The following is a 26617-nucleotide window of genomic DNA, read 5'->3' as shown; positions in this document are numbered from 1 at the left end:
GTTCGGGACGTCCGAGACGGCGTCTGAAAGCGGGCAGCCGGACGCTCCCGCGCTCCGTCGGGCGGGCCCCCCGCTGGGAACAGACGTCTCTGCGGACGGACCAGACGCCGATTGCGACGGACGTAAATGACGTAATCCAGGCTGCTGGGACGGATCGGACGCCGATTGCGACGGGCATAAACGGCGTAATCCAGGCCGCTGGTACGGGCGGTAGCCTCCACCACGCCTTCCCACGGGGGGTACAGATCGTAAAATTCGACAGAAAATGGAATGAAAGGCCAAGAGGCAGTAATCGCTATATTATTAAAGGTTAATATCTGGGCCAAACTCCTAGCAAAATATTTTTTCTTCAACACACAGTTTTAGTTAGTCAGGCAGTACAGTAGAAACTCATAACGGGCCGGTGCATTTAATTTGGTACGTGTGCAGACGGCTGTCCGGCTGTCACGGCTATGATTTTATGGCCTCTAGGGATAAGCGTTCCCACATACCAAACAAACAAATATTCAGCCAGGCAGTGAATTGTAGAAGACCACCCACCACCGGGCCGTCAGGTTTAGCTAAAATCAAACACAACTTGAACAAATTTCTTCGTAAATTGTTTACACGTACTCCGCGGCGTTTAATCAACTTTGCTACATGTACGAAATTCAATCCGGCCTTCAATCGTGTCCGCGGCTTTTTGTGCCGCCGTGCCGACACGTTACATCATGGACGAGCCCACATAACATCAAGGGTAAATACAGGACGTTTGAAATTTTCTATCGTAAATTTTAATTGCACCAGTATTTGCTAAAGACTGGATATATAAATGTGAAATAACGTTAAATTTTCTACAAAGATCATAAGTCATTTTTTTTTTTATTTCGAGGTAGCGAAATAAAGTCTTCCGTTTCATAAGTTCCTAACCCCAAGTAGTTGGAAGAGCCGACTAAGATTTTGATTGGCACCGGCAGAATCGGTAGGTGCTATCTCATTATCTGTTGTCTAAATCTACATTTTAACAGCATTATCATTCTTAATAGAAACAACAGATATTTTTTACAAGTATTCTACAACGTGTTCATAATTCTTTTTATTTTGTGGCATCAAAACAAGATCCTAAATTTTATCATTTCTTCGCGTATGTGGGGAGGGCACCCGTAACAACAAGTCGTCGGTAAACTTTGCAACAGATGAATGTACAAAAAATTAGAATAAAATGCGAAGTATTCACTTACCGGCGCCTGCAAAGTATCGACAATCAGCTAACGGAAGAACCGCTGCTTCTTTTGACGTCTGTCACATCTGTGATTTCTGCTGTCCAAGGTTTGCTGCTTCGAGTAAGTAGTATAATTTTTCCCCCTTGTCGGCGCACGACAAATAATTTTTGTACATTCTTTTTAGTATAAATAACGGATACAGTCATCGCCGTAAACCCAACCTCAGCACAATGTCGTACAAACATCAGCTGCTACGTCTAGACGTGAAGTCCTTGGTCCAAAAGTGCGCAAAATTTAACAAACGGACATGAAATCCACAGAAATAGTCACCTTCTGAACATAAGTCCTGCAACCGCCGGAGTGTTCAACGGTCTGAAATTCGAATTCACCCGCTGAAATTGGCGCATGTGCAGAAGTTAAAACGTCATGTTTCCCGTGGGGATCATAAGAAAAGACGCAGCCGTCTGCCGGCGTCGGGTGACTAAGTATTTTATAGCCCCATCAGTGGCCGTCTCCGACGGCAATGGAAGGTCTTTCAGCCGTTCGGGCGTTCACCATAAAAACTGACAGAACGGCACGGACGCTCACGATGTGTCCGCGGCCGTTTCGGACGGCAATGAACGCGTCCAGAACGTCTGAAACGCGCTCGGACGCCATTGGACGCTTGTAGACGCCGTCCGGGCAGTTTCGGACGCTTGAATTTTCACAGAGGGTACACATGTGACATGTACATGTACATGTATGCACACCTTGTACCATAGAGAAACAAGAAATCTGTTATTTTCATTAGTATCTTTGGTCTGACTCTAAATAGGCTGAAGTGACCATTAAGTTTGATCTTTTACTATTTGTCATATTTGTCAGTCTGGCTGAAGATTGTCGAACTGCCTACAATAGATGGGTCTTTGTACTGTGGCTATTACATCTGTTTTGTGTTGACTGTCCAGCCTGCTTCAACCAGTCCACCAGGAAATATGATACAGTTCAGACTAGGTCACATAGTCTTCCTTAAACCTTAGGAAAGCATACAGGTCAGGAAAAGGTCAACAAAAGTTTTTAACCCTCAAAAATCATATTTTCTCACAAATATTCTAAGTAGGACATACTTATTGCAAATGTTGAATTCATGACATTGAAATGATTTCTAAGAAGCAGAGTAGATTTACAAAATGTATGTTTCAGGAAAGTTGGTTTGGAAAAAATTGTCAAAATGAGCTTATTGTGTACACTTCCATGGTCAATGTTCTTCCTATAAAAGTATTCTTGTCATGTTTTAAACCTGGAGTTAGGATGTACTAAAAAATTTTTCCCTGGCTATAATCCCTTCCTATGGTGCACCAAACCATGTATAATTGATCTGCCTGTGATAAAATTCCCCAACTTTTCACTCACTGCATGTCAGTCTCCACGGGGAAACTTTAGTGGAGGAACTTGTGATCACAGAAAGAGAGTCTGCAAGGAGTCATTGTTTTGTGTCTCTTGTCATGTCACTGTGAAACTTTACTGCAAGCGTAATTGATCATGAATTGTACGTGAAGCGTAATCAAAATTTCATTTATTAAACTTAACTTGTCTCCCGACAAACTTTACCCAAGAAAATGCATGAAATTGTGCCCCTTCAGCACTGGTCATAAGGAAATTATTTGCGGAAGCGTCACCCTAAAAACCATTACTTTCAAGGTATATTGGAAGCCCAGGGGCTGAAAGACTGATCCTATAACAAGTAGAGTAGATGTCTTTGGTCTATAGTCTATAACGTTTAAGTAACTATGTTAAGTTATCTTATAAGTATGTTGAATTTGTTGTTGCCTTTGCCAGGATTGACTTACTTATATCACCAAAAGCTTACCCTGCCTGGGAGCCAGACAGGACCGGGCAGCTAACGAGTTTTGTTTGGGGAGCCAAGCCACAATAACTGTCCTAGCTGCCCTATCCCGGCTGGCCCCCAGGGTACCTGGGCAACCTCAAGGAGTTCTGCTCAGATGATGTACAGAGTAAAAATGCATTTGTGCAGATAATATTATTGCGTTGTGAAAAGAAATTCTTGTTAAAAGAAAAATGTCCTTAAAAAAAAATACTGTACAAGTTATCTGAGTCAGTCACACATGTTTGGACCAAGGCTCCTTGTTTGAACAAACTGAGGGCACCTATACTGAAATATGATATGGTGACATGTGGCCACCTTACGGTGACCCCAGTTACTGTAAATGTATTTAAGTTCGCGGGGATTTAATTTCGCGGTAGCGGGAAAAGGCACTTTTCGCGGTGGATTTAAGTTCGCGGTAACACTATAGACTGCAATCTAATATCATGATAGAATAATATTCGCGGTGGTTTTAAATTCGCGGTGAAGTGGTCACCGCGAAAACCGCGAACATTAATCCACCGCGAACATTTCTGCATTTACTGTGAGTATACCCACTGCCTGCCTGATCTTGTGCCAGCATGTGGGAGAATACCTGACACCTCCCATGTGGGACTGGTCAGTGTAAAGGGTCTTTGTTCTGGGGGAAGGCTGGTAGTGACTTCTCCCTTTCACAGATTGAAGAAAAAGATACTGCATCATCAGTGCATGAGAGCTGCACAGTGCCCCTTGAATAGAATTAATATATATAGAATTTACCTTTTATCCATCACTTAAATTGGACAAAGATTGAAGGCAAATTTTTTAAACAGATTTCCACAGATTATAACTCAAACCCTAAATTAAAGCTGACTTTTAGATGGATTCTTAACACCTCATCAAGAAAGAGAAAAAAGAAATTTTCCTTTAGAATGATGAATGTTTGTGCCTCCTTCATACTTCTAGTATTCTTTTTATGATAAGTTCCTTGATCTTTAGACTCTTCATTATGAAGATTCCCTCTATGGTCCTTTAAATGTAAGTGGAAGTCTTTTTCATCTTTAGCTGTCTTAAACAATACTGACCAGTCCTATGTATGTTTGCCCTACTTTGTACCAGTTTTACAAATGTTGTGCAATTGACTTTGACTTGACTTGTTATCCAGTATCCACCCTTTTTAGCTCCTATGCAGTCCTGGAGCAGAAGGAAGCTAAATTTATCTCCAATCCTTGGAAGAAAGATTATGATAACAGATAAGATGGCATTGTTTTTTTACCTGCAGCTATAGCTAGGTTTTCTGACAGTCCTTCTTTCCAAGTTGGGGTAGTGGTTTACAGAGAAACTTCCAGAAGACTTATGAGGACATGCAACATTTGTCTAGCCCAACATCTGTTTAGAGATTAGATCCTAGATGTCAGCAAGATAACCTGATGTCCCGTGCCCTAGTGACACCCCCTGGTCTACTGCCAAATCTGTACAATCACCAGTGGTAATGATATCATGGTATCTGTGTAATATGTCATGTACCACAACTTGAAAACCTGTAGAACTGAAGCAAAACAAAGCATTGAATGCTGTTTGTTACACAGTAGTGGGTGAATAAACTTTTGAAGTTCCACTTAAAGGCCACAGCAAGTAAATTTTGTGGATGGCATCCCCTGCAGACTGCAAAAGTGATAGAAGTGGGGCCGCGTAGCACAGTGGTTACTAAGTGTATACGGCCCGTGACCGAGAGGTCGCCGGTTCGAATCCGCCTGTCGTGTTGCCGGTCCTGTGTCTTTGGGAAAGGCACTTTACACGACTTTCCTCACTTTACTCAAGTGAAAAATGAGTCGTCCCTCGGATAGGATGTCAAATGGAGGTCCCGTGTATGGGGAGAGCCACACCCCATGCACGTTAAAGAACCCCCACACGTGCGATGGTGCGGTGTGCGTTGGTGCAAATCCTTCTGTCGGGAGTTGGTGATTCACTTCAAATCACCCGGATGGAGGCCTGGCGAACCTCTGTCTCGTATCGGCCACATGGTGATCTACATCATTCACCCGGACGGGTGTGTCACCCCGTAAGGGGCGGTATAACCCGTCGTGTGCGAACATGTGCGAACATGTACAGGGTTAGCCCTTGACAATAGCCTACGGCTAGTTGGGCAGCCCTGGCTGTTTGTAAACAGCTGAACAAATAAATAAATAAAATAAATAGAAGTCTAATGGCATAGGGAAAAAAAATGACAAAAAAAACATTAGATGGCTGAATCTTCAAAATAGACACCATAAATGTCAGTCCGTACAACTACAGTCATGGCCACATCCCTAGTCACTTGCAATTGTTCAAGTACAACCATTAGGCTACAACACCAGCCGTTTCCTACCTGGCCGAAGAAACTCTACTCTACTCTACAACATAAAGTACTTGCTATGGCCTAATGTACAGTGTAGGTGTGTCAGCTTACAGTCTTGGAGATGAAAGCTGCATCAGCTTTCTAAGCAATGAGATTTTAGTACATTAGCCTTTCCAGTCAAAAGTGTTGGGAATATCATGTTGGGCCTGGGAAAATCTACCATGAAGGCCTTCACATAACTTCCCTCATGAGGTTCTGAGATCAGCCCCAGAGAACATTGTTTACTTAAGAGAGCAGCTTGATTTCACGGCCAATTGCTCAAAGATAACAGACCTAAGGACTTGGGTATAGCAAGGAGGTACCTCCTTGGTTATAGCTTCTCCACAGAAGGTAGCCTGCCCAGTCAGTTTGTGTACGAAAATCTATCTTTAGGTATTGATCTTCTGTATGTCTACTAGCTAGGAAGAAAAGAAATATCTATTTCTTAAGACACATATAGATGATGACAAGCTACATGTACTTGTTACAAACTCACCTAGACACAAGGTCTTGCAATAACATGACTTCAGTGCACTCCTCTGGCTATTACTCCCGCATTCCCATCGGTCTTTACGCGCATAGCCAAAATGTTACGTACCAGGGCCTGCCCAGGGCGTTGGTAATATTCATCCTACGGAGCTTGATCGGAACTCTCTCGTGTAAAACTCAGAGGCACCCAACTTAGTTACTAGTATTAGTCTGGGCACTGACGGTGGACCAAAATTCAATGAAAAGTCAACTATGGCCTATCCCCTGTGATTCTACTATAGAAAGTTTTATTTGCAAGTTCTTGCCTGAGGCCTAATTGCAACATGAAACATGCAGAATATATAGTAAACATACTGAAAAAATTTAAAGACTTTTAATTGGTATAGATAACAATGGGGACAAGTAAAAACAAGTGGCTATTCTAGAAATAATATGGACTGCTGAGAGCTACAATCTAAGCTTTTGGGGTTTGACTTCTTTTCTGGAAGCAGTGGAAGACTGTGAAAGTGTCCCACTTTTTCTAACAGGGTTATAGTTCAGAATTTTGAAATTGATCCAAGTAGCTTAGCAGTTCAAGTTTCATAGTTCAGAATTTTGAAATTGATCCAAGTAGCTTAGCAGTTCAAGTTTCACCAGTTCCAATTCGCTTGAGTCAGGAAACTGTTTCTACTCGCTTCTATTGTTTCAGTGATTGCACAACACTGACCCTGTGAGTAATGGCTAAGTATGCCGGACAGGAATATCGAACTTGGAGGGTCAAGATCGAGGATGAATCCCACCAATCAAACCATTTGGCCTAGTGCAATAGTGTGGGCCCATGCATGTGCGAATTCCAGGAGAGGGTCTGCATGCCTTTTTCCGTTAAGCGTTACCAGCCATTTTAATTCACCGTTTATCGTTACCGACCTGCTCTAGTTCAACGTTAATCGTTATATTCTTCGTGAAGCGTTATTGTTTGTTGTAATTCAACGTTAATCGTTATTTGTTATCCCGAATTCACCATTAAGCGTTACCAAGACATTCTTCGTAACCCGTTATACACACAAAGTCTAATGCCAGATAGAACCCCTGAAAATGCAGGAAATGGCATTTCAAAGTCCATGTTTCAAAATTTCTCTGAGCCTCCCGGCCTTCGGCTCTGGACAGGGTAAAATATGTTGCGGAAGCGTTGCCCTCAAAAACAGATTTTAGTGTCAAACTAAGCGTAGTTTTGGTAAAAAAAAAAAAGGTTTCTCCGGACCTCCCTTGCGACGGCTTGCGCCCTTGGCGCTCACGACGACATGGCGAAAGTATGTTAGGGGCGTGGGTTTTCGCACAAAAAAACTTTTCTCTCTAATAAAATGTTATTCAATTTAGCTTCGTCTTACAGCAAAATTTGCTGTCCTTCGAAAGGCAGTAAATGGCGTTTCAGACGGTCCAGATTTTAAAATTTCCCCACACTATTGCAATGCCTCGTACCTTCCGAGCTCGAATCGAAATAGCAAAATATGTCAGGGGCTCTGGAGTTGGAGGCCAAAGCTATAACAATGTGTAATTTGATGAAAATGTCAAAATCAACCTAGCTTAGTCAGTCGGCAAAATTTGCCAAAAAATGCAGGAAATAGCATTTAAGAGGGTCTTGATTTTAAAATTTTCCCGGGGGAGCATACCCCCAGACCCCCCCTTAAGAGGAGCGCCGGTGTAATTTTTCCGACCACTACCATATCTACGCGACTCAACCTCTGCTTGGAGAGTAATATTTTCCCCCATATAACTAACTCTTGCATTGTATGAATAGTAATGCACGTCGATGTTACTTAAGTGTAATGCTTTGTAACTCCTTCTGAATTTACCGTTAAGAGTGACCTTGCCTCCTGACCTGAATTTACCATTAAGCGTTACCGGGTCTCCTGAATTCACTGTTAAGCGTTACCAACACCCCCCCCCCCCCATGCAGACCCTCCCAGGAGCCAGGGGAAGATTTTTCTTCTCTTCTCCAGTCTTTCAAGAAGGGTCAAAAAGAGGTGAAAGTCCTCTTCTAAATCCCCCGAGAGACATTAGGCCAGGACAATGATCAACAGTTGAGAATGCTCAACAGTTGCCTGACTTTCAGACCAGTTTGTGAGAATCTGATGAAGTAGCAAATACGGGGATTGTGTCAAACACATTTCAAGGCAGTATTCACTAATATTAGATATTTACAAATTCCTTTTGTAATAGCAAAATGGTTACGATATTTATGTCAACTGTATCTTAATTAAGGCATGCTCGGGTACTTGCAGAGTAGAGTACTTGTCTTTTCTCTCAAGATTCAAAATGAATTGTACATCAAAATCCTAGTTCCTGTAATGTGAGGCCAAGCATGACTAATCTGGTCCTGGTGACTCCCATATGCATGTTGTCCTCAACACAGAGAACCGCTGTATTATACACATGTTGATACTTGATGCAACACTTTCAAATTTCAATCCCCCTAAGATGAGTGCATCTTTAATAGGTCAAGGTCTACTCTACTCTACAAAATTGTCTTGGAGCTAACTAGCTCCTCTGTCTCACTGGGCCATATGTACATGTTACAGGCCACAAAGCCAAAAGAAGTTGTGTGAGTCTGTGTGCCTGGTCTGTATTACCCCCTAAGGGATTAGGCAGGGCAGCATTCCCTTGGCCTGGAACTGACCACAACTGGAATATAGGATAGGGGACATAGCCCCTTGAGTTCCTTCTAAATTGAGGTCCTAAAAGCTCTGACAAAGTTTAAGATTGATTCTATACTAACCTTGTTACTCAGAAAAATATGATTATATTTGCCCAGAAAATTTACAGAGTAAATATTTACCTGGGACGGATTATGGTGAATGTCAAGTTGACTCTTGCATTTTTTTAGATTCCAAACACCTCATAGACAGAGGAAAATGTAATGAAACTTCTGTAGATTTTCTCATATTAATGCTAGTCTACAGTTTGTGAAGAGTAGAATCTGTGGGAAGCCTTTTCCCAAAGGCATACACTCTCAGCTTCAATGCAAATTGGACAAGACAGAAGCTAGCACTGATGTCCAAGCTGATCTTGGGGTAAAAGATTGTACTGTTTTTTAGCAGCAAAAGTGGCTGTCAGAGGAACCTCTTCCGGTCAGGAAACATCATATATTTTTCCAACATCTGCTTGAAGTATTGTAAATTAATCATCATGTCCAGTGTGTCTGTGCCCTGCCGTGAACATCTGCTACTATTCTAAACAATGAGGGTATTATAGTATATGTGTATTGTGTTCCTTGGAATTTGAAAACTGTCATAAGGCACAACAAACATTGTGCATAGTGAACTTGATGTGATATTTTTTTTGTAGTGCTGGGAATATATCATGCTGCCTCTGAGACAAATTTCAAGACCCCCCCCCCCACACACACACACCCAGAGAACATTGTTGACTTAAGACAGTAGCCAGATGTCATGGTCAATTAATGATGACAGGATAACAAGGACCTCAGGATTATATCCCGACAGGAGGTACAGGGCAGCCTGTCCAGACCAGCTTGGGTCTATATCTTGCAAGAAACAAAATCTTTCCTTTTAGAGCACTTAATTCTCTGAAAAGCTGCAATGAAGTATTTCACATTCATTTTGCAATGCTGTAATGTTATGTATGTTAACACATTCTTTCCTTTGATAGATTTTTTTGATTAATACATTAAAATTAAGGTCTCATTGATGTATTACTCTGAGTGGGTACCCTAAAAGAGATCCGAGCCAAAAAATAAACCTAAAGCTGGGATGTCTATGTCTTTATTCGATCTAATGTGATTTGTAATTTGTTTTCCTGACCCAGTGACCAGTCTTTATTTCATGTATTGCTTGGACTCGTGTTTTTAGCGGTGAGAAATTCCAGTGGATCTGATCTCAAAAGTTAGATTTAATTGGTGAAAGCTTGCTTTTAACTGAAGAAATTAGCAGGTAGTTTTGCAGCCGCATGCTAGGTCGAAGGTACACAGTCCTGGGTTCTGAGTGGTGCGGTTGTACACTAACAGCGAAAAAGTGCCTTTTGTGGGGATTGACTAATCGCAGTTTGTAATTGCTATAAAAAAAAGAACCTATGTATAGTTGAATTTTTTCCCACGATATAGGGTAAATGTGCTAAACATAGAATGAAAAATCTGCTGAAATTTCACGTACATGTAGCTTCATTATGAATGCACCCATTAAGTAAACCAAGAATTATAACATAGAAGTCTATGGGAACAAAAAAACTCATCAATGAGACTTTCTGTGTCCAAATTACAATAAATCCTTTGAAACAAGCATGGCAAACAAAATACAGGAAAGCCATTGCAGAGAAATTTCCACCAGAAGTCACTTTAGCTGCTCGACTCAGTGTAATTAGAAGTCAGGTATGACATATCTGATGCAGGTTACCAGGGCTCTATGTTCTATTATTTTCGTAAGTAAACATTAACTTGACAATTTAACATACTTTTGATGTAATATACAGTCTACAGACGGAACTGATTGCATTTACCTGTATGGAGATTGCAGATAGGTAACTGCAGTCTACAGATAGGTGTATGCAGTCTTAACACATTTACTGTAGTGTGCAGATAGGTGACTGCAGTCTGCAGTCAGGTATCTGCTCTCTGCAGATACCTATCTGCACCTGCAGATAGGTGACTGCAATGTGCAGATAGGTGACTGCAATGTGCAGATAGGTGACTGCAGTGTGCAGATAGGTGACTGCAGTCTGCAGATAGGTATATGCAGCCTGCAGACAGGTGACTGCAATCTGCAGATATCGTATGGAGAATTTCTCGTTTTAGTTGAGAATGTGTTTTACTTTGGTTTTGAAAATTTCAGATTGGCAAGGTGATGTTCAAGAGGATGGAAAAGGATTTTGTTTCATTGTTCATTTGTCATCATCATCATCAATAATCATCCTCTATGAGGTGCAGCAAGTAAAGTTTGACTTCCAGAACTGTCTGTCTTTCATCACTGTGAGAAGTCCCAGGCCCTCTAGACCAGTTTCTGACTCAATAAGTTTCTTCATTTGTCAGTAAATACCAAATATTGGTACCTATAAAATGCATTTTCTGTAATTTTGCACAGATATGTCTTTTCAAGTTTGTCCTGCTTAACCAATTTGGAAAAATGCTAACAAAGAAAATTTAACTCAAGAAATCACAAGTAGTGTGTCATTTACAGAAGACTGTGAATTCACATGTTTTGAAAACAGGAGCTTAAGTTTTAGTTTTCATTTCTGATACAAAAATGTCCCATAGCAGTTCTGCCTCAGACAGGTCCAACTCCTCTCACCTGCCTAAGACCAGGTGTGTGTCACAGGTGTGCTACAGACTTACATCTTCAACTTTTGACTCTGTTTCATAGGAGTCCCCAGGTGGGAAGTGAGACAGGACGGCCGTACCATCGAGACCCACCCACCAGAAGGTGTGATGCTGGTTAACAAGAAGGAAAGCAACACATTTGATTGCTATATACTATACTTAGGACAGACTGATTTGACTATATGGATGATATCCTCTGGGCACCCCTAAACTGATGCAAGTGTGCAAAGAAAAAAAGTTGCCTTCATCATGAAATCTAAGTGGTCAGGAAGGTTGAACAAATGATGAACACACAGAATGTGGTGCACTTAATCATAAATTCTATATTTTTCTTCTTTCATATCTTCCTCTTTGACTTTGGAATTGACACTGACATTCTATGACATCAGTGTCCATCTTCAATATTTTTTGTTTGTGGCATCTTTTTGCTAATTTTGTAACTTCTCTGTGCAATTTACAGTTTGGTCAAAAACATTTTATATTTCTTTTTTAACAGACAATAATTCACATGCACATAGATGTCATCCATATAATAAATTCAGTGTGGCTTGAACCAGAAAACGTTGATCCCACTGCACTTGAGCACAAGACAGCCTCCCCTCCTCCCACCTGCCTTAGACCAGGTGTCTCTGACAGGTGAGTTCCAGACTTACGTCCTGCACCTGCCCTTCCAGGTGGTAGGAATCACCAGGTGGGAAGTGAGACAAGACTGCCGTGCCATCGAGCCCAACCCAACGGAAGGTGTGGTGCTGGTTAGTCAATAGGTGAGGCAACATTTGTGAGTGTATACTATTCCTACGTTCCCCTTTTTTTTGTAATCATCTCATTTTGGTATGGGAGTGTGATTAAGAGATAGGATAGAATGCACTTATGAATTCTGGATAAACTAATATGATGAATGCAAATGGCCAGTGCAGTTAGAATCATTTTGAGGAACATTGCTCAATGATTTGTATATAGATAGCCTGTTCTTACACAAAAATATCACAGTCATTTCCTTAAAAGCTCTTCACTTTTTATGAAGACACTTTTTGACAACACAAATGTTAACAAAGAGACAAAAAATTCATGGCTTAACAAATTGACAAGAAATTAAAAATAGAGCAAAGAATAACTAATGCTTCAGGCAATATTTCACTCTCTGTTTTGGAAAATAGAAACACACAAAGCAATATGATAATGCTAGACTCCACCTTTATCAATGGGGTAACCTATATCCGTCATTTCTTTATACAGGATAATTAGGGATTACAAGTCAACAGACAGTAGTTTCAGACTGCAACAGTTTCAATATCAAAAATTCAATATTGTCAATATTTGCAGAATGAAAACTCCTTCTGTTGACTTGCTTTCCCTAAATTCCTAGTTTTGAAAACAACAGATATATGTTACCCCACGAAGAAAGGTTAACTAGCACTAAGCCTTACAGGGAACTTGTTGACGAGACTCCAGCTGAGTTTCTGAGTGAGGAAGCGGTGTATCCCTGCTCCTGCCATAATCTGGGGCAGCTGGGCACTGTAACCAAATGTGTCAGGCAGCCAGAACTGGGAGTTGTAAATATACATTTCATTGTCAATAGGGCTCGAAATTCATTTTGGGGATTAGGTGCACTGGTGCACCCAGCTTAAAAAAATTTTTTGGGTGCACCACTTAATTTAATAGTCTTAAATTTAAGTAGAATGTCAGAAAAAACTAATTTCAAAACTTAGTTACATGCTATCAAATTCTTAAACAAGTACCATGAAAGACATTTTTATTATCTTTCTAACACTGCGATGTCAAGAATATAATGTATACTAGTATACTTTGATATCGTTACATACATAAATCCGAGAAAATATTTGGGTGCACCCTGTGCACCCACAGAAAATAATCGGGTGCACAGGTCCAATTTTGGGTGCACCTGGGTGCACATGCACCCAGTATTTCGAACCCTGGTCAATCATGATCTCCAATAAATATTGTTCGTATGTTAGTAATAATGTTCTGCTGCTACAGTGGTCTAAACGCCCTTCTACTGCAATCAGTGACTTTGCTCAAGTCTGTCCACTTTATCCTGTTTTTTGTGAGCTTCCTTATGGCTTCAAGTCATATTTTTTTTTAAGTCACATTATATTGTAATGACTAAAAAAATAGCAAGATAGCCCTAAGTTATACTACCTAAGTTACATACCCCAATTCAACCATTATTTTTGCAGGGGTCTTGCATTATGTGTAACATCTATTATCATAATACCGGTACGTTTACGATGATTTCTCTAGCCATACTGATTTGACAAATTGTCAACGCATCATTTTCTCCAGTTACATGTTGCTGTTATAGGTTACCCTTGCCACTTCTTCTGTGTAACTTTTCTGCCACTCTTGTCCTGCTAAAAGCGTAATATTGTAATTGTAACACGCCGCGGAATTACACGGCGAACGGGCGCGTGGTTGGGAGGGGGGTACAAAATACCGGTAGGAAGAAACACGGCACAATTAACTGCCGCTATGTACATTTATACATCCTCTGATGTTCCTTCCTTTTCTGTCAGTAAATGCATAAAACATAAACCTGCATGAGCATACAAAATGTCATGAGAAAACAGACGTATACTGTCAAGAATTTTCATTTAACTTCTGTCCGTCACAACCGCTATGACGTAACACTTCACTGCTAGCGTAGATATAAAAATGGCGGGAAAATGGCTGCGTACGTTCAATTTTGCCCATTCAGTCGTAGATCCGGGCTATTATGCAACGGTTCTTCACACTTTTACATGAGTTGTAGGTCACCAACAGAAATTCAAGATTGTTGTTGAATCATGTTCGTCTTGTGCCGTGAGCACGTAATTATGATCTATATAAATTTGGCAATGAATGTGACAGTGTGTTCGTCCCACGACGAGCTGCCTACCCCGAAATTTAAAAAAAAGTATACTGAAAACTTTTGGCCTTGTTGTCTTCGAATGCATTGTTATCGATGCTTTGTAAATGGTGTATTGGACACCTAGATGTCTGAAGTGTGCACAGCTCAGAAATAACTATTGTTGCATGTGTAGATCTCTTTAAGTTCCAGTATTTTTAATCTACCGGTATAAGTCTTACTACCGGTATTATGCCAATGCATGTTATAGTAATTATGGTAACTTACCTCCTTGCAGTAGGCCCCAAATTCCTTCTTGAAGAACTTCTGACCGAACAAGAACTGTCTCACAAACGACTCTCCACTGGGAATGTTTCCATCCTGTAAGTAAAACAAAACAAAAGGTAACAAACGACAAACATGGCTAAGATATAGAAATTAGCAATTCCCTAGCATTTAGGCCCAATATTGTTGTAACAAACATGGTTAAGATATGGAAATCCCTAGCAGGACCCCAATGTTGTTGTGTCCTTGGGAAAGCAACTTTACACCTATTTCTTTTAAGTCTTTCAGGTGTGAGTGGCTTCAACCTTACAGTCTGGTCTTATCTATTTATGCAGCTTGTAACTGACAGTGTACATTATGTCAGTGTTTACAACTAAAGGCAGTTTGCTATTTACAGAAACAAAACAACTAAAAACTATACAAAATATAACATCCATTGGCATAATACCGTTCGGTTTACTGCAATTTCTCAAGCAATGCTAATTTGGCAAATGATCAACGCATCATTTTCTCCAGTTACATGTTGCTGTTACAGCTTACCTTTGCCACTTCTTCTGTGTAAATTATTTTGTCTCTCTGGTCCTGCTTAAAACATAATATCGTAATTGGAACACACCGCGGAATTGCACGGAGAACGGGCGCGTGGTTGGAAGGGGGTGCACTATACCGGTCGAACGAAACACGGCACAATTAACTGCCGCTATGTACCTTTATACATCCTCTGTTGTTCCTTTCTTTCCTGTTAGTAGTTGCACAAAACAAAAACCTGCATGAGCATACTCATGAGAAAATGGGCGTATACTGACAAGAATTTTCATTTAATTTTGGTCCGTCACAACCGCTATGACGTAAAACTTTACTGCTGGCCGTAGCATTAAAAATGGCGGGAAAATGGCGGCGTACGTTCAATTTGACCCATTCAGCCGTAGATCCGGGCGATAATGCAACGGTTCCTCACACTTTTACACGAGTTGTAGGTCACCAAAAGAAATTCAAGATTGCTGTTGAATCATGCTCGTCTTGTGCCGTGAGCACATGTGATTATTATCTACAAATCTGGCGATGAACGTGCGTGACAGTGTGTTTGTCCCATGACGAGCTCGCCTGCCCCGAAAATGACCTGAAAACTTTTGGCCTTGTTGTCTTCGAATGCATTGTTATCGATGCTTTGTAAATTATGTATTGGACACCTAGATGTCTGAAGTGTGCATAGCTCAGAAATAACTATTGTTGCACGTGCAGATCTCTTTAAGTTCCACTATTTTTAATCGACCGGTATAAGGCTTATGACCGGTATTATGCCAATGCATGTTACATTTTCTGACTCTCTGGATTCAACCTTATGCAGCTTGTATCGTACAAGCTGCATAAGCTCTTCTTGCAGATAGATGTGCAAAAGTTAGGGGTAACGAGTCATTCGGTGTAATATAACCAGCTGCTGCCGCGCCGCGTGCCTGCAAAGCTGGTGTGTTACGCCAAACGGCAGTTATACCGGCTATATAGATACAGATACAGATACAAAACTAGTGTATTATGCCTAAAGGCAGTTTGCTAATTATGCAAACAAAACAAATAAAAAACAATACAAAAGATTTTCTGACTGCATGTACCGACTCACCATCTCCACCCATGTCCCCCCCACTGGAATGAACCTGCCCTCTGCTGCTCGAGTCTGGATCTTCTGGTACAAGGTGGGGTAGTGCTGCTTCACCCAGGCAAACTGTTGGGCCTGTGAAAATGTATCAAGTACAATTCTCTCACCATATAAATACTGACATTGAATATGAATGTACAATTTAAAAGATGCACCTCAAATTGGAGCTGTGCACTTAATTATTTGGTTCATCAAGATATCTGTAAACTGTTATGTACTAATGATATTCGGGATGGTTTGGTATGGCGACCTTGAAAAGGCGTCTTCTAACAAGAAATACCTGTTCCGCCATACCTTCCACTGCATTTGGAGAATCTTATACATATATGTATATTGTAGATCGTATATTCTTGTTTAAGACCGACTGACTGACAGAGGTCTCTATTAGATAGCATATTGTAGACACTTGAATGTCATGGAAAAAATACAACTTTTGTTGTATCATTTGTTAACAGATAGATACTTTAGCAAAAAGAGTTTTGTATTTAGGTTTTGCTGACATTCTACTTTATGTCAAGTTGTTCTCCTCAAATGTCTTCTCTGCATCTAAATCTGTTTGTTATGTACACTATTACACCTTATCCAAGAAATGATTTTTGAGACCTGGAAATCTTTAGTGTTTTCGGAGACCTCCTGTCTGTCATGGGTGACAGAGTCGTCTGGAGAAACTTTATAGTGTCACCTGATAAGGACGACTGAACTGAACTGGGGATCTTACCTGAGAACAGGTGAAGGTGAATTCTGGGTACTCCTCCATGAGTCGGAGGGTCGACGCCCAGCTCCTACCACATTTCCTGATGGTCTCAGCATAAGGCCACAGCCACGCTGCATCATGGGAAAATAAGTTCTTTGGCATGGGGTGAAGCAGAGACATCTTACAAATTGGATGGATGCAGTCTAAAAAAAACATCCATCCATCTGCCTTTTCTTCTTCTAGGGGGATTTCACCGTACAATCATCTGGGCTTTGCAGAAGACTTTTTGCCCATATTTTACACTCCCCTTGGAGATTGCCCAAAGGTCAGACAGGATAAAGTAGTCTATTCAAAACTGTAAGAAAAACTATACATAAACATATTTTATTATCTATGACAAATCTACGTCTCCAAGTTTAGGACAACTAGTGTTGGAGGAAAGTTGGTGGATGTGGATGACATACATGTAACGCTTGTTCACCTTTATCCATTGGGTGACCTATATCCGTTGTTTTTAAAAGCAGGGTATTTAGTCAACATTTGGTAGTTTTAATCTGCAATATCCTGGAAATATTGCAATTTAAAACCAACGTCCATCAACTTGATATCACCAAACACTTTGTTTTTAAATAACAGAAATAGGTCATCCAACAAATAAAGGTGAACCAGCGTTACAGTTTGAGATGTGTTCAAGTATCTGCAAAGTAACATTGTGTAAAACTTCTACTCCAAACAACATTTTTTTCAAATCCTCACCAGAGTCAATATGGCAGTGTCCCATGGCATGTATGACATGTTGGGAGTCCCCGTTCCGCTGTGACAGGAAGTTGTGAGCGATCTCCCTGGCCCGCGGGTACGTGGACTTGTCCCTGACATCACACATGTTCACCATCTGGTTAGCTGTGTACAGGGCCTGGTAACCACGCTGGTTCTCTTCTGAGATGTGCTACATGAAGACGACAGGATTGAAAGTTTGAGCATTTACCAATGCAAATCTATGACTGTCTGAATATATGTCATAGATTGTATGTTTCCTTTGTATTATTTACTACTAAACAGAATTGTTTGAACTGCAAACACTACAAAAACTCTTTTATCCTGCTTGGGATAAAACCATCACAATGTAAATGAATGACAGGGTTGAGTACGATGCACCGGACTGGGACCTAATCCTCTGGACATGAAACAGACCTGTCCTTCCTGCAGAAATTTCTGTACCGGTACCCACTCCTAAACTATACATACCTTTGCCATATCAAAGATGACTTCAAAGTCCATGAGTAGGTTGTAGACATCCCTGTCTAACACAGCTAACTCTGCCCGGGACAGGGTGAAGGTTCTGTTGGGATCAGGAGCGCTGATCATGGATCCCTGGCCTGCTCCGAACATGCCGTTAGCTGCCATCTCTACATACAGGGTTATACTGGAGGGTGGAGAGAGAACATACCGTTAGCTGCCATCTCTACATACAGGGTTATACTGGAGGTGCAGAGAGAACATACCGTTAGCTGCCATCTCTACATACAGGGTTATACTGCAGGGTGGAGAGAGAACATACCGTTAGCTGCCATCTCTACATACAGGGTTATACTGGAGGGTGGAGAGAACATACCGTTAACTGCCATCTCTACATACAGGGTTATACTGGAGGTGGAGAGAGAACATACCGTTAGCTGCCATCTCTACATACAGGGTTATACTGGAGGGTGGAGAGAACATACCGTTAGCTGCCATCTCTACAATACAGATTATACTGGAGAGTAGAGAGAACATACCGTTAGCTGCCATCTCTACATACAGGGTTATACTGGAGGGTGGAGAGAGAACATACCGTTAGCTGCCATCTCTACATACAGGGTTATACTGCAGGTGGAGAGAGAACATGCCGTTAGCTGCCATCTCTACATACAGGGTTATACTGGAGGGTGGAGAGAACATACCGTTAGCTGCCATCTCTACAATACAGATTATACTGGAGAGTAGAGAGAACATACCGTTAGCTGCCATCTCTACATACAGGGTTATACTGGAGGGTGGAGAGAGAACATACCGTTAGCTGCCATCTCTACATACAGGGTTATACTGCAGGTGGAGAGAGAACATGCCGTTAGCTGCCATCTCTACATACAGGGTTATACTGCAGGTGGAGAGAGAACATACCGTTAGCTGCCATCTCTACATACAGAGTTATACTGGATGGTGGAAAGAGAACATACCGTTAGCTGCCATCTCTACATACAGGGTTATACTGGATGGTGGAAAGAGAACATACCATTAGCTGCCATCTCTACATACAGGGTTATACTGGAGGGTGGAGAGAGAACATACCGTTAGCTGCCATCTCTACATACAGGGTTATACTGGAGGTGGAGAGAGAACATACCGTTAGCTGCCATCTCTACATACAGGGTTATACTGGAGGGTGGAGAGAGAACATACCGTTAGCTGCCATCTCTACATACAGGGTTATACTGGAGGGTGGAGAGAGAACATACTGTTAGCTGCCATCTCTACATACAGGGTTATACTGGAGGGTGGAGAGAGAACATACTGTTAGCTGCCATCTCTACATACAGGGTTATACTGGAGGGTGGAGAGAGAACATATCGTTAGCTGCCATCTCTACATACAGGGTTATACTGGAGGGTGGGGAAAGAACATGATTGTTAGCTTTAGATATTACACCATGGAAATTGTTGAGGAGGTTAATCAGTCATGTAGTATTGTTCGAGAATCATGCAAAGCTCACACTAGTCACAGAGAGCTCACAACCTCTCAGTTCAGAGGCAGGGTCACTAACCACTGCACACTACTAACAAGACATGTAATAACAAGAAACCCTTAGCTAACATCATATGCCCAGCTATATCATATATATCAAATCTTGCTTACAACAGTTTCGAAGGCACATTAGGGAAGTTATTAACAGAATAAATACTACCACAAACTTACTGGTGAGGTTGTGCCTTGTCCAGCCTTTTTGTCAGGATGTAGTCAGTCCTGGAGTATGTGTCGCCTGACAGGCCCTGGATGGGTTCACCGTCCTGCCACACCTAGCAACCATTGTCAAGTGTCAGAGATACATTTAGCATCATGCATGATTAAACTTAACATTACTCTTGCAATGCCTGTTTTTTTACACTCTCCTTGAAGCCTGACAATGATATTAATCAACCTACACAGTAATAGCATTTTTAGCATTTGTGTGCACTTGTTATAAGTTGATAACATGACACAGCCAGAAGCCTCCACTTCAATGAGCAACCATGGCTGATACAGGCTGTGTTTGCTTATACTGTAAATGTTTTTAAGTTCGCGGGGATTTAATTTCGCGGTAGCGGGAAAAAGGACTTTTCGCGGTGGATTTAAGTTCGCGGTAACACCATAGACTGCAATCTAATATCATAGTAGAAAAATGTTCGCGGTGGTTTTAAATTCGCGGTGAAATGGTCACCGCGAAAACCGCGAACATTAATCCACCGCGAACATTTCTGCATTTACAGTAAGTTAAATCACTGCGGTCCTCTAAGTACAGTACTTTCACCCACCCACCATGTTGTTTTCAACATTTTGAGAACATCATTAAATTAAAGCCCACTCCTTCTTTCACTCACCATTCAGGTTGGTATGCATTGTGAGAGAGCAGATAATCACTAAGTTAAGCTGAGAGCCTGAGACTGTTGCATAACTGTGAACTATGACCCCACTTACCATGGCCTCTGACCCAGAATCCCAGATGAACCTGACCTCTGACCCCTCCCAGTCTTTAGGAATATCCAACTCGACCTTGAACCAGTGTGTGCTCCATCTGAAATACATGCATAACATGTCAACATATTTTTAAGCATTGATAAATACATTGTATAATGTCATCATAGGCATTGATAAATATGATGCTATCATACGAAATCAATTGCTGTTGTTGTTGGATGTCCATCGCACTGCGATGATAACTTTGATGTCTTCCGTGGCACCTCAGATGCGATCGCAGCCTGAATGCTGTTAACAGCATTGATGACTAATAATATGCCTGTTTATGGTTTAAACTGTGCATGCAAGGCATTAGTTACAATGGGGCTAATATGTCAAAGGTGAGGGCCCCTGAGATGTAAAGGAAACACAATCATCTGGACATGTTAAGGGCCATTAACTTTGAAATATTTACCAACGATGCATCTCACTGTACATTGTACAGTATGAACTGTATCATAAATTTACAACATCAAGCATACAAACAAGCCATGTAGTAAACTACACTTAGTCTAGTAAATTAAAATAGTTAAATGATTGATGAGTAAGCTTACGTCTTCCCAAAGCTGTGTCCGACCTGTGTGGGTTTGAACTCCCTGCTGACGGCCTGGTCATGACTGATCCTGTCAGCTGTACAGTGGTGGTGCAGGGACGTCACTGGGGCCTTCTGGGGGTAAAGTCTGTCAGAAACACAAATATTATTTGTACAAATATGACAGAGGCAACTTCAGAGAACTTTACCATTATACTATCTTGTGAAACTCAATTAGATAAATAACAAATGCTCTTTCTGCAGTTCTGTAACAGTGGGATTCAAGTGCTGCCAAAATGACCATGCCATTTAAGGCTCTGAGCTTTTGGTGTAATGGTTTGCGGTACTGGGTTTGTGATCTCATGGCCCAGGTTTGGCGCAATTAGATAAATAACAAATGCTCTTTCTGCAGTTTTGGAACAGTGGGGTTCAAGCGCCGCCAAGATGATAACACTAAAGGCTCTGAGCTTTTGGCGTAATGGTTTATATAATAGCGGTGCTGAGTTTGTGAACTGGTGGCCCGGGTTCAGCGCAGGTTGGAATTCCGGAAGCCAGGAGACTGTTTCTACAATCTACACACCTCTTGTTTCAGTTCTACAAACTCACCTTCCTCTGAGGTTCACATCAGTGAAGTAGATGTTGGATATGAACTTCTCCACCCGTTCCAGAGTTGCCCCCCGATTCTTTACCACCACTGCCATGCTGTCAGACCTGGAATGTACAGGCAACCGTCTATATTGACTTTATTTACATAACGTTTGTTTGTTTGTTTGTTTGTTTGTTAACGTTAATTTGATTTGATTAAGTGTATGACAAGTAAAAAACAAGAAAAGGAAGATGTGGTCAAAATGGAAAAGCTCTGGTAGTCTTGCAGACTTCAGAAGGTATGCAGCAGTAAGAAACTCACTTAGAAGTCTAACACGACAGTTGTGCAGTGAATACGAGCACAGGCTGGTGAGGGATCTTAAGGACAATCCCAAGAACTTCTGGAGGTACACGAAGTCCCGTCTCAGTACAAGGCCCAAAATAGGTAGTCTGGTCAAACCAGATGGTTCAATGGCACTGACAGACCTAGACAAAGCGGAGGTCCTAAACAACTTCTTTGCTAGTGTATTCACGGACGAGAACACATCTAGCATACCCAGAGCTAACGCCAAAACAGTGACTTCAGTTCTTGACAATTTCGAGATAAGTAGGGAAACTGTAGAAAGGAAGTTATCAGAACTCAACCCAACAAAGTCAGCTGGACCAGACGGTCTTCACTCAAGACTTCTGAAGGAACTCGCAAGTGAGCTGTCGTATCCAGTATCAGTTATTTTCAAGAAGTCGCTGGAGGCGGGATGCGTACCAGCCGACTGGAAGACAGCACATATAACCCCGATCCACAAGAAGGGTAGCAGACAAGACCCAGGAAACTACAGACCCGTAAGCTTAACCTCCGTGGTTGTCAAGACACTTGAGTCCATCATTAGAGATGTACTCGTCGACCATCTTATGGCAAACGAGTTATTTACAGACGCTCAACATGGGTTCGTACCCAAAAGATCTTGTACCACACAGCTACTGGTAGTCATGAACGATTGGTCACAGTGTCTAGAGAGGGGGGAACCAGTGGACAGCATCTACTTAGACTTCAAAAAAGCTTTTGATTCAGTTCCCCACAAGAGGTTACTCGTCAAGCTGCACTCATATGGGATAAGGGGCCATACACTTAAGTGGATACAGGACTTTCTCAGCAACAGGAGGCAGAAAGTAGTTATCAATGGAGCGCACTCCTCCTGGCGTAACGTCAAGAGTGGAATCCCGCAGGGAAGTGTTCTGGGTCCTACGTTATTTGTTGTTTTTATAAACGACCTGCCGGAGGTTGTGACCAGTGCAGTGAAGATCTTTGCTGACGATAGCAAAATCTACAGACCGATCCTATGCAAGGAGGATCAGGAAGCGCTTCAGCGTGACCTCCAAGCTGTGGAAAAGTGGTCGGAGGTGTGGCAACTCCCCTTCAACGCTGGGAAATGCAAAGTACTCCACTTGGGAAGAGGCAATCAAAGAGCAGAGTACAGACTGGGTGGGCTAATTCTGGAAGAAACCAAAGTCGAGAAAGACCTCGGGGTGTCTGTCGACGAGCAGTTGAAGTTCCACGTTAACACCACAGTCTCAGCGCAAAAGGCAAACCAAATATTGGGCTTGGTAAAAAGAACCTTCAGTAACTTGGATGAAGTAACAGTGCCCCTCCTCTACAAATCGATGGTTCGCCCCCATTTAGAGTATGCGAACACTGTTTGGGGGCCGCATTTCAAAGTCGACCAGAACACTGTGGAAAAGGTACAACGTAGAGCAACAAGGCTGGTCCCAACACTCAAGTCCTTTCCGTATAGTGTTAGGCTGGAGAGTTTGAAGCTACCATCACTCCACTATAGAAGAGCAAGAGGGGATATGATACAAGTCTTTAAGTTCCTCACGGGAAGGGAGAGGGTTAGAGCACAGAGTTTCTTCACCGAGAGTCAACATCAGTCAACTAGAGGGCATCGCTTCAAGCTTACGGTGCCACTGGCAAAGTCCTTGGTACGTCGCCAGTCGTTTGCGGTTCGAGTAGTACAAAATTGGAACTCGCTGCCGGCTGAGGTCGTAGAGGCAGAGTCTGTTAACGCGTTTAAAACGAGGTTGGACTTATGTTGGAGTAAGAAGAGATACCACGATCGTCAGGAGGGTGACTACACAGGCGCAGCCTACTTCACCTAGACATCATCAAGGTATCATCAAGGTATGACATCCCATGGGAACCCCAAAACTGTTGCAAGCATGCTAATCTAAAAACAACGATTGAAGAAAGTTTATTTGATTATGAATAAAAATACTAGTAATTTTGTTCTTTCACATCTCCTTTGACGTTGGCATATGTATATTAGTACCGTTATACGTTCAGCAACCTTACTGGAATATATTTTGCAGAACGCCTTCAACAGTTTTCAAGTCGTACGGCTACCCTGTAACTTTTTTCTAGAGAAAAGTATCAGCAAAACATCGCTTAGACAGTGGTTAGTCCTTCAACATACATGCTCAACCACCAACAACATAAAACAGGCGTTAGATGACACCAAACATGGGAAGATGTCTCACGATTCTTACCTGTTTTCACATCAGTCCCACCACTATGTAGGTCAAAGTTCATCAGCTGATGGATCATCACATTACCTCCCTTGAGGGGAAATATATATTGTATTTACAAATCCATATAAATATCATGTTTTTTACCATTTTTTTGACTTTAAGATTACAAATAGCATTATTTATACTAATATATGAGATTTTGTTCCGTTAAGGTAAATATTATGTCATTCTTATTAACTTTAAGCAACTTTAACCCCATTCTTCAATGATCTCTTCCAAAAAAATAAGTGGTCGACCGGGAATTCAGCGGCAAATATGGACGTGGAAGGTGTGTTTTGTAAACTTTTTAACAAACAAAAGAACGTCTCAATCAAGCATATTATGAAATTTCTAGTGGTACAACATTTCATCATACCTTTGAGAACATCAAGCATCATTCTCAAAGCTTGATTTACTTTTCTATCACAGTTTTAGAATAGAAAGTGTTTTGTTTTGGAGGTAGGGGGAGGGGGGGCCTAGCTCTAAATGTTATGAAGTAGATTTCTAGCGAGGTCAACGCCCATGAAGCCGGTTCTTTCAAATGCAGAGTAACCAATTAACGCCAGACCGGTGGCACGCGAGGGTCAGGGAGGAATGTTTCACACCTATTGTCCGTCGATTACTAGCTGTTAAATACCGTCAATACATTAGAAGGACGGACTGAATAATCAGCAAACAACACGACTTGAGTGCATAACGCATATATTTGACAACTTACTACAGCCGTTGTACACCTGGTCATCAGAGACGTCTCTTTACCTTGTTACAAGGTACAAGTTGTAAGTTGTAGAACTACGTACTGTTTTTATTTTTGTGAATGCAAGGAAATAGCAGTGAAACATAGGGTGACACGTACTAAAAGTCACACTTTTGGGGGTGACACATTTTTGGGGAGTGACAAGAAGCGAAACATTTCAGTTACAAAAGTACGACCGTATAGTGATAAAAAGTAAAATATTGAACAAAGAAAACTTTTTTAAAAAGTTTAAAAAATTGCAACACGTCAGGTTCGAACTCTGGTCCAAAAGTTACTAAACCAATCACTAGTCAACTACGCCACGAAGCCTTGAGATTCAAGTTGACGAAAAAATAGAACTAAAGTGACAAAGCGCGTAATAAAAGAGACGGAAGTAAACTGTAGGCCCGTCATTTCAAAAAGTTTAATGGCACGAAAACTCGCTACAGTCCCGTCACCTTTTGATCACCAAAGTAAACTTTTTAAACTGATATCTGCAGTTGTTTGTGAGCAAGTAAAGCTCCCGCACGGTGCAAAATGACGAACAATAATGCCTGCTTGATTTGAGTTCACGGCATTTGCATGATAAGCAAGGGTGCGAAAAGCTCGCAGTTATCGCCCAATGTCAGTGACCTGCCAGCAGCTAGTAGTATTTGATTGGTCCTCGCTAGAAACTACTGAATGTCAAATAGTCTACACGGGAGGGGGGCGGGGCACCACGTCAGCAGGTATATTTACCTGGGTATATATGCAGGTATATCAAGGTATCAAGGTATATCAATATATGTGGTGCCCATAATCAAATGTTTGTTCATATAAATTGATTTTGGGATATTGTCGCTCTAGACAATTGAATAAGCAATAGGATGTTCTTCGTAAATTGCAATAACTATGAAATTGAATAAACAACTGTTAATAACTAATAAGATTATCATTGTATATATGAGAAAACTAACCCCCGCCCCATGGTAATTCTGGCAGACCAAGGATAGTTTTAATCATAGTTTAATGATTAAACAAACAAACAAATAAATAGGTATCTAAATCACCTGTTCTTTCCTTTGTTTGCTTGCAGATTCAACAATCGATTGATTGATTGTTTGATTGATTGATTAATTGATTGAAGAGACAGTCAAATAAATCAAAAATTGTTGTTGTTGTTGTCCTTCCTTAACATAGATTATTTTGCAAGACATGGTCTCTTGGAGCTGGATAACACATGGTTCAGTATCAAGTCAATTGTCTCTCAAGGTTTGTATTTGTATTTGTATGTACTAGTGACAGCCGTCACCAGCTCCGCTGCCTTGCTGTCACGTGTCATGCATTGTAGCATTCCAAATAAATGAAATGAAATGAAGGTATTTAGCTCTCATGATTAGAATTAATTAGATTAATTGTTGTTTCCCCCTGCCCAGTTGTATTCTCGCAGGGTCAGCAGGGTTACCACACATTCCGTATCCCCGCCCTGGTGCACCATGAGGGGGTGTTCCTCGCCTTCTGTGAGGCCAGGAAGGACACGTACAAGGACTGGGGGCCCATGGACATCGTGATGAAGAGGGGGGTCCTGCAGGAGGGGGGAGGGGTGGAGTGGTCAGACGTTCAGACTGTCTGCTGTGTGCCTGACAAAAGGTAAGTGTAGATGGAAGCTCATCTGTGTTGGTAGTAATGATATAGTATCTAGCCTGAGTACCATCCTCCATAGTGACTGCTGGCTCACTACTTTCGCTTGCTAACCACGGAAGCGAAAGTAGTGAG

The 26617-nt window shown here is 41.5% G+C and overlaps 2 protein-coding genes across 5 annotated transcripts in view; one reads left to right on the top strand and one right to left on the bottom strand.

The window, feature by feature from the left end:
* The window catches only part of LOC118407173 (alpha-mannosidase 2C1-like), a 38680-nt gene extending 14508 nt beyond the window's left edge, over positions 1-24172 (bottom strand). The window contains exons 1-12 of the mRNA XM_035807595.1: positions 24106-24172; positions 21586-21690; positions 21002-21127; positions 20409-20505; positions 19650-19750; positions 17943-18120; positions 17454-17643; positions 16722-16828; positions 15968-16078; positions 14353-14445; positions 12647-12763; positions 11235-11330 (exon numbers count right to left, since the gene is read on the bottom strand). Coding sequence (XP_035663488.1) covers positions 11235-11330; positions 12647-12763; positions 14353-14445; positions 15968-16078; positions 16722-16828; positions 17454-17643; positions 17943-18120; positions 19650-19750; positions 20409-20505; positions 21002-21127; positions 21586-21680 — 1311 coding nt within the window. The 5' untranslated portion in view covers positions 21681-21690; positions 24106-24172. The remainder of the gene's footprint in view (positions 1-11234; positions 11331-12646; positions 12764-14352; positions 14446-15967; positions 16079-16721; positions 16829-17453; positions 17644-17942; positions 18121-19649; positions 19751-20408; positions 20506-21001; positions 21128-21585; positions 21691-24105) is intronic.
* Positions 24173-24355: 183 nt separating this feature from the next.
* Positions 24356-26617, top strand: part of LOC118406890 (sialidase-3-like) — an 11970-nt gene continuing 9708 nt past the window's right edge. For 3 of the 4 annotated variants that reach the window (XM_035807285.1, XM_035807283.1, XM_035807281.1), the window contains exons 1-2: positions 24356-24415; positions 26278-26491. In XM_035807285.1, coding sequence (XP_035663178.1) covers positions 24403-24415; positions 26278-26491 — 227 coding nt within the window. In that variant the 5' untranslated portion in view covers positions 24356-24402. The remainder of the gene's footprint in view (positions 24416-26277; positions 26492-26617) is intronic. The other variant, XM_035807284.1, reaches the window with a different exon arrangement.

Source organism: Branchiostoma floridae, chromosome 19, assembly GCF_000003815.2.
Source record: "Branchiostoma floridae strain S238N-H82 chromosome 19, Bfl_VNyyK, whole genome shotgun sequence".
NCBI lineage: Eukaryota > Metazoa > Chordata > Leptocardii > Amphioxiformes > Branchiostomatidae > Branchiostoma > Branchiostoma floridae.
This window is presented reverse-complemented; position numbering and strand designations above follow the sequence as displayed.